This window comes from Bidens hawaiensis, unplaced genomic scaffold, assembly GCF_021521415.1.
Source record: "Bidens hawaiensis isolate Kalapana, Puna unplaced genomic scaffold, B.hawaiensis_p1.1 tig00011233_1, whole genome shotgun sequence".
NCBI lineage: Eukaryota > Viridiplantae > Streptophyta > Magnoliopsida > Asterales > Asteraceae > Bidens > Bidens hawaiensis.
The window spans coordinates 506,043-514,118 of record NW_027491875.1 but is presented as its reverse complement, the minus strand read 5'-3'; the positions used below and the strand labels follow the sequence as shown (position 1 = coordinate 514,118).

The 8,076-nt window shown below is 35.6% G+C and overlaps 1 protein-coding gene and 1 pseudogene across 1 annotated transcript; one reads left to right on the top strand and one right to left on the bottom strand.

The window, feature by feature from the left end:
* Nucleotides 1-676: 676 nt before the first annotated feature.
* Nucleotides 677-4,205, bottom strand: LOC143537605 (uncharacterized). Its single transcript, XM_077031339.1, has 5 exons — nucleotides 4,129-4,205; nucleotides 3,651-3,793; nucleotides 3,438-3,567; nucleotides 3,150-3,341; nucleotides 677-1,097 (listed from the first exon to the last, which is right to left on the bottom strand). Exons 1-5 carry the CDS (start codon nucleotides 4,174-4,176, stop codon nucleotides 888-890), a joined length of 723 nt encoding a protein of 240 aa, XP_076887454.1. The 5' UTR covers nucleotides 4,177-4,205; the 3' UTR covers nucleotides 677-887.
* A 2,738-nt stretch (nucleotides 4,206-6,943) lies between these two features.
* LOC143537609 (protein RALF-like 34 pseudogene) lies at nucleotides 6,944-7,294 on the top strand (annotated as a pseudogene).
* Nucleotides 7,295-8,076: the final 782 nt, after the last annotated feature.

Below are 8,076 nucleotides of genomic sequence, written 5' to 3'. Positions count from 1 at the left end.
AGTTATAATTTTTTTATTATTATTTTTGAATATTTTTTTGAGGGTTTTTGATCTTAATAGAAAACCCTTCAAAAGAAATTCAAAAAATAAAATAAAAAAATCATAACTTAAAATATAAATAAAAAACAAAAAATCTAAAAAAACTAAAATGTTTCCGCTGTTATTCTCGTTCACAAAAAAGTAAAAAATAATAAATAAATAATAAAAAACTCAAAACCCAGTCCAACTCTAACCTATTCTGACCCAAACCAAAAGAACTTTTTTTATAATTGACTCGTTTTCCCAAACTCATTCTAACTCAAACTCGTTTTAACCCATGACTCGTTCGATCCAACCCAACCCATTTGCCACCTCATTGATCACGTATATGTAAAATAGTCTCTTAATATCTCACTAGCATAGATTCAGCATCGCTTAATTAAACTTAAAACAAATTTTATCAATTAATCTGTTTTCTATTGGAAAATATGGATACCTTCACTATCTTTCAGATTTGTAATATTAAAAAGCTGATTTGTAATGATTTCAAGTCGGAATAATCAATTCCAAACCATGTACCCAAACACGCCCTAACTAGTATGAATCGATCAAATATACCACTTTTAGGGAGTTTCTCATAGATACGGGTCTAGATTTAATTCGTCACTAGACATGTTAAACGTTAGAACTTAGAACCCCACACGCGGTTGTTGAAACAACCAGATGCATTATGCAGTATATACTATATCCAGAATGTAGATGTCAACATTAACAACCAACGTCACGTCTTCACCTTGAAGAGTTAAAACTGTTTTACAAATGATACACACCATTTTTGGATCACTCGTGTTCTTTTTCAGTTTTATTATAACATGGTAATTATTTGATACCTTGTTTGTAATTCAGCTTCAGACCGACAAGTAAAGGTTCATCCAAGACTGAAAACGAGACCATGCCAAGTCAGCAGCGGCCTCGTTGTCATCTAACATTCCCATACCCTTTCTCCTCGCATTACCTTCCGGAGAAGTGTTCATAAACGCATGTGTCACTCCTGGATACACATGTACCTCGTATGGTGTACCCGATACCTTCAGTTTTTCCTCCAAAGCTTTAGCAGCCTACAAAATAGCTTATAAGCCCCAACTTCATTGTTTTTTTTTCTTTTTTTATAATAAACCGTTTACTATGTTGCTCAAAGCTCGAATCAAGCTAAGAATGGCAGTGGGTCAATTGGGTCGAGTTTAGGTATTCCCAAACCCATACCCGATTATTAAAGTCCGTCCCAAACCTATCGGGTAATTACCCATTGGGTTTCGGGGATACCCATCGGGTTTTATACCCGGCTCAAGCCTCAAACCAGTCGGGTATCTATCGGGTTTTGACATTATATAACTAATCAAGAATTTACAATAAAATATTTATTATGATTCCAGTAAACTACAATAAAATGGAGTATCATTTTGTTGCGTGTATTTTTATTTTTTTTGGGGGTTTTCTGTATTGTTTTTCTAGTGTTCATGATGGATTCATTCTACTAAAATTACTGTAATAATTAGACATCTTGATTCATATAACCAAATGGAACATTACTTTTGCATTTACTGCAGGTCATTCTAATAATACAAGTTGTTAAAACTGCTATTCATAGTGTAGTGACTATTAAAGGCTATAGGATAGAGTCATGTAGAATTCAAAGTGCAGTAAGTCAGTAGCAATCTTATTTCTAGGAATAAATGATTATAATATCTGTGATCAAATTCAAGAGACTTTCAGATAACAATTGTCATTGAGTTGAACAATTTTAAAAGTATGCTAATACATGTTTATAATTAAAATAAATAAAATTTTATCGGGTTACTAGGGTATATAATCGGGCAATCGGGCCTATGCAATCGGGTGATCAGGTATATTACTAATCACAAGCCCATCCCGAACCCGAAAAAAATTTCAAAGGTAATCCCAAACCCGTTCCAAAACCTAATGGGATAGATATTACCCTTCCCAAATGTTTCACGTTTCGGGTTCGGGTTTCATTGTCATCCCTAAATCAAGCCCACCTTAAACGAGCTCGAGCCTAAAAATTAGCCCTTTTTATAAACGAGACCAAGCCCGAGCTTTACTTTTCAAACTCGAGTCGGATCGCTAGCCTAAAGGCTATAGGATAGAGTCATGTAGAATTCAAAGTGTAGTAAGTCAGTAGCAATCTTATTTCTAGGAATAAATGATTATAATATCTGTGATCAAATTCAAGAGACTTTCAGATAACAATTGTCATTGAGTTGAACAATTTTAAAAGTATGCTAATACATGTTTATAATTAAAATAAATAAAATTTTATCGGGTTACTAGGGTATATAATCGGGTAATCGGGCCTATGCAATCGGGTGATCAGGTATATTACTAATCACAAGCCCATCCCGAACCCGAAAAAAATTTCAAAGGTAATCCCAAACCCGTTCCAAAACCTAATGGGATCGATATTACCCTTCCCAAATGTTTCACGTTTCGGGTTCGAGTTTCATTGTCATCCCTAAATCAAGCCCACCTTAAACGAGCTCGAGCCTAAAAATAAGCCCTTTTTATAAACGAGACCAAGCCCGAGCTTTACTTTTCAAACTCGAGTCGGATCGCTAGCCTAAACGACAAAACGAGTCTAATAATTATAAAATTTTATTATTCATGTATAATAATTATTATTATAAATAACATTAGGATAAAGTAACCAAATAATAGTTATATATAAAAACTACATATATAAACATATAAAATAATAATTATCAATGTGCATAAATTAATTAATAAATAATAAACGAACCGAGCTAGAGCTAGAGCTTGAAATTTTGCTCACGAGCCGAGCTCGAGCACTACAAAGTTAAACGAGCTAAGCTCAATCCTAGATTTGCGTGGGCTCAGCTATACTCTTTACACCCCTGCCTCCAAATATTTTTCTTCACAAGTTAGATTGTTATTATTGTTGTAATAATATAATTTTTCATGATATTTAATTTATGATTACTTATAGACAACCTTCCCAAACAACAAATGACCATTTTGACCCGAGCCCATTTAAACACGCTTGAGCAAAGTCAACTCAGATTGAATTATATCCTACTAATGCATGATGATCAATAAAAGTCAATGATTTGACACTTCTGTTAACAAGATCATACCTTTATATCTGAAAATCCAACTATATTGTCAAATTCGCCAAAATGAGCTTGTATAGGTACTTTACTTTCAGCAGGGTCTGCAAGCTGTGGAGGTGGCACACCATAAAATGCTACACCAGCATCAATCCCCGAGACTAAAACAGAACTCGCGATAGTAAGAGCACCACCCATACAATATCCGGTCACACCCACCTATATCAGCAGCACATTAATTATGGTTTAACCAAACAAGTTAAAAACGTAAGTTATAACTAAGAGCATCATCGTGTCAATAACACCATATTATACCTTTGGTGAGCCATTGGCCTTGAGCCAGTTAACCGAAGCCTGAATATCCTTCACGGCACCAGGCCAATCAAGACCGTCCATCAAATGTTGTGCTTCTGCAGCATCAAGACCGACCTTTCCACGGTTCAAACTGAAACCATGAAAGAACAAATTTAAAACATGTTTATGAGTTATGATCATTAGTGATGTGCTTGAAACATGTGAATAGATTACTCTGGAATCAGGGCTTTGTAGCCAGGTGCGAGTTGGGAGATTTTAACGGCATGGTTCTTGATCTCAAAGTCAACTCCCCACCATTCCTGAATAACCACAATTCCAGGAGCATCGTCTTTGCCGGCCACATATGCATCAAATGTCTGCAATCAATACATGCCTAATTTCATTGCAGATTTGCAGTTGCATGATTATTAGCCCTAAATAGTCGTCATCTAATTCTATATTGATTTAATTTTTTTAATAATGATTTTCATTGCTAAACTCATAAAATTACAATAAAGTGGCCGGTAAACGGGCAACAAGCAAGCTGATTTACATATTTACATTCTTCAATTCAAAATATAGAATAGAAGTGATTACAATTTGAATCAAGCATATATAAATCATGATATCTACCAAATTGGATAGTTTTAAGTATTATTTGCAACTCTGTTACTGTGAATCGAAACAAAGGAGTGTGTCATGAAAAACTTACGATGTCTTGTCGTTGAATCTGTATTTTCTTGAGGTCGGAAGTAGCCATGTTTGAAGAGGAGCAAAAGAGGGAGTGGGATTTGTGTAGTGATTTGATTTGCAGGTTTGGGTTTTGACTTTTTATTATTCAACGACTCACCAGCCACTTGTTATATGGCTTTTGGGTGACATTTTCCCAAAACCTGACGACGTCGTTTTTTAATTTTTATTCCTTTGGTACCTGGCTCTCCTAGGGTTCTCTCTCGGGTTGAAATGTGTACTGCCGCCGTTAGCTCAGCAAGGTTCATCAGGTAAGCCAACTGGAATAAATGAATTTTTAAAATCTCTATAAGTTAAATCTAATTTTCTCCAAATATTTTACATTAAAATATTCCTTCATGCTATATTTTTTCTACTCTTTAATCAACTTTCTTATCTACGAAATGGATCTTAATGTATTGGTTGTACCCGAGTCATCAGACGAGTTCGACTTTGACGACGGTGACGTAGAAAGTCTACAATTTCTCAAAGCCAACAAAGCAAATAAAAACATAGATATTCTAATGGATGATTACTTGATTCCTCAAAATACAATAACGCTACGTTTCTTGCTAGGTTTCAAATGTCGAAGCGTTTATTAAAAAAAACTTTTTGGATATGCAAAAGCAATATTTAAATTGAATGCTTACAAGAGGGGCCAAACTCTAGTTACAAAAAGAGCTTCACGAGTTCACTACTTTACAATATTGCACATCGGGCGGCAAAAAACTTTCAACCGGTAATTCTTCTGACAAATTCAATGAGTATTTAAGTATGACCGAAAGGACTTTACGTGAGTGTCTTGAATACTTTTGTAATGCCATGGTTATTTTATACGGTGATGCGTTCTTGCGTAAACCGACTAGCCATGACATTGTACATTTATACCATGTGCAGCCATTGTTATGGTAAAAGACTATGATCCACCTACTCGATACAATGATCTATTAGATCGTGTTCTTAAGCATTGCGATGCAATCATATCACATCTCAACTGGGTGTCCCCAAATAACCATTTTATGCCTTTGAATACGGCTAGAGCTTTTGATTATAGCTCGACGAAAATCTGGTTCTTCCAAATAACTTATAAAACCCGAATCTCTATTAAAATTCAATTAAGAGAACGAACATTACATCTTATCCTTATCCAAAGTATTTGTTGCTTGGACTTTAATCAATAGTATCCACTACGTCAAATTTAAATTTGATCTCCTCTCGTATTTCAATAAATAATTAGGGAGTTAGATTGGGGGTGGAGGGACCTGAACCCTCGTGATTTTTTAAATCAAGGAAGATACCTAATATTTGTATTTATTTATAAACTCTCTTGGCGGATGGGTAATACCGAAATGTATAAAAAAATTGTGGTTGAGTAGCATCTACTAATATCAGCCAAAGTATAGCTAAAATACTTTTACGATAGGGTTTTATCGAAAACGTGAGAAAACATCGAGAAAACAACAAATGTTTTTTTTGGTTTCGTCGATTCCTAACCTTAATAGCTTGTTCAAAAAGTTTTATAGAGTAAGCCCACTACTAAAAAGGAAAACCTCAACAACAAGACCAAGAAATGAAGAAAAAATCTACTTCTAGGGATGCTCGATAGTATAGACTGCACACAATGGGTTTGGAGGATGTGTCCAACAAGCCTATGCGAGTTGATCACCAATACCTGACTATAATGTTGGAAGCGGTGGCTTCAAATGATTTGTGGTTTTGGCTTGCTTTCTTTGATCTGTCGGGTTAGTACACCAACATAAATGTTGTCAAACAATCTACAATATTTACTACCGAGTTGCTTGGAACCGCATATGACTACCCATTTAATGTAAATGAGTGAAAATACCGACATGGAAACTATCTTACCGATGGAATCCACACTCCTTGGTCTACGTTTGTGAAAGTGTTTCCATAACCAAACGAGACAAGTGAAAAAATGTACAAGAAGGTGCAAGAGTTGGCAAGAAAAGATACCGAGCGCACTTTCGACGCATAAAAATCAAAATGAGGTGTACTTAAGAGACCAACGCGGTCTGATAAGAAGAAGATTAGGAACTAGTGTGTGCATTATATTGCACAATATGATACCAAAAGACAAGATAATCAAAATGTTAGTAATGATTTGGTTTTGAATTTAAACTGCTTAGTTTTGATTTTTGATAACCAAAAACGTTACCACTTCACTCACGATTTAATCTTACGATATTAATCGAACCATGTGCACACCTAAACCATAGCGTTACTCAGAGTCGTTGACCATCATTTGGAGTCACACGTTTCTAACACTCCTTCAAACGTAGACATATTTTATTAATTTATTCAGTCAACAATTCTCCTCCTAATTTTAAATTAAAAAAATATAATTAAAACCAATAAAAAAATCCAAAAAACTCCATTTTAAAAGAAAAGTCGTTTGTCTTTTATGATCACAACAAAACACCAGAACTATGATTACCTTTACATTACACCAAACACATCACCAATCGGCGCCAGAATTAACGCCTACAAAAACTGAAAACACAAAATCCCGCCACCATGTTCCGCCGCATTAACCACTAATCACCGCCACTAGTAATAATAATATTCATTCGTCGGTCACCATTATCGAGACAGACACTTTCTTTCTTCAGGTCCACCACAGTCCTCATTAAAACACCACCAGCTGTATGTGGTAAACTAAACTTAACTCCCGCCATGTGACTCTCCGGGCCCACCACTCCTCCTCTCCATAAACCTCCAACTCTCCTTCACTTCCATTCTCACATCTTATCAACTAGACATCTTATCTAACCAAACCCATGACGTCATCACTTCTTCTCTTCACTCAGATCACACTACTTGTGCTTGTGGTGTTGCTATCACTCTCACGCGCCGAAGAACTAGATCTCATAGATCCGAATAAACCGGACATCCTTAGTCTCTACGACAGCATTGACGAGATTGAGATGGAGATGGTCGGAGGTGGTCGGAGGTCTTTGTTTTGGCAGAGGATGAGGTATTACATATCGTACGGTGCACTTGCGGCGAACAGAGTGCCGTGTCCTCCACGCTCCGGCAGGTCGTATTATACCCATGACTGTTGGAGAGCCAGAGGTCCGGTGCATCCGTACACTAGAGGGTGCTCAGCCATCACTCGTTGCCGCCGGTGAAAGAAATTACAAGTCCGGTGGTGGTATTATTATTATTATTTGGTTAGGGTTTGGTGAATTTGGATATGTGTGTTTGTTATTTTGTTTGGTGAAATGTATCAACATAATTAATGTTTTGAAGTTTTATTGTTGATGGATTATTATTGAATTAATTACATTGTAGTATGCATTGTGATTTTATTTTGATATGAATCTGTTTCCTGGATATTGAAGAAGATTGTAGTGTCATTTTGTTATTATTATTATTTGTTTGTAATAATAACAAAGTTACTTTCTTAATGTAGAAAGTACGTTTATTAACTGATTCTTAGATGCTTGCGACACGGATCCAAAGGTGTTACCCATGATATTTGATTGTTACGTCGGTTTTAGAATTTTAGGGGGTGCTTTTGTCCTTTTAAAGTTGTGTTACTCGCGATGATAATCTCTATCTTTTTAACCATTTAAGATCATAAATAAGGTCCAATACCTGTGTGAACTCACTCATTAATTTTTAACCAATTGAGATCATAAAAGGGATATGAGTCATATGACACATGTATGAATCCACTAATTCGATGGTAAAGATGAGACACACTAAAGTAGAGATTGGGACTATTGTGGGAGAAGATGATGGATGGTTTAAAGAGGCGACAATGACAGTTCGTAATTTGGTTAAACGATGAGTATGAAGCATGGTATAGGATGCTTCAAGACCATCCACAATAAAGAAACAAAAATAAATGTTAAAAACAAGCCTAGTCATTGCATATAAGAAAAACACCTAAAACAAACCAAACAAA

Coding starts and splice junctions, on each gene's coding strand:
- LOC143537605 (XM_077031339.1), bottom strand. CDS start 4,176: ATGGCTACTTCCGACCTCAAGAAAATACAGATTCAACGACAAGACATC. Junction 3,568..3,650: donor TACAAAGCCCTGATTCCAGA/GTAATCTATTCA, acceptor TCATGGTTTCAG/TTTGAACCGTGGAAAGGTCG. Junction 3,342..3,437: donor AGGCCAATGGCTCACCAAAG/GTATAATATGGT, acceptor CTGCTGATATAG/GTGGGTGTGACCGGATATTG.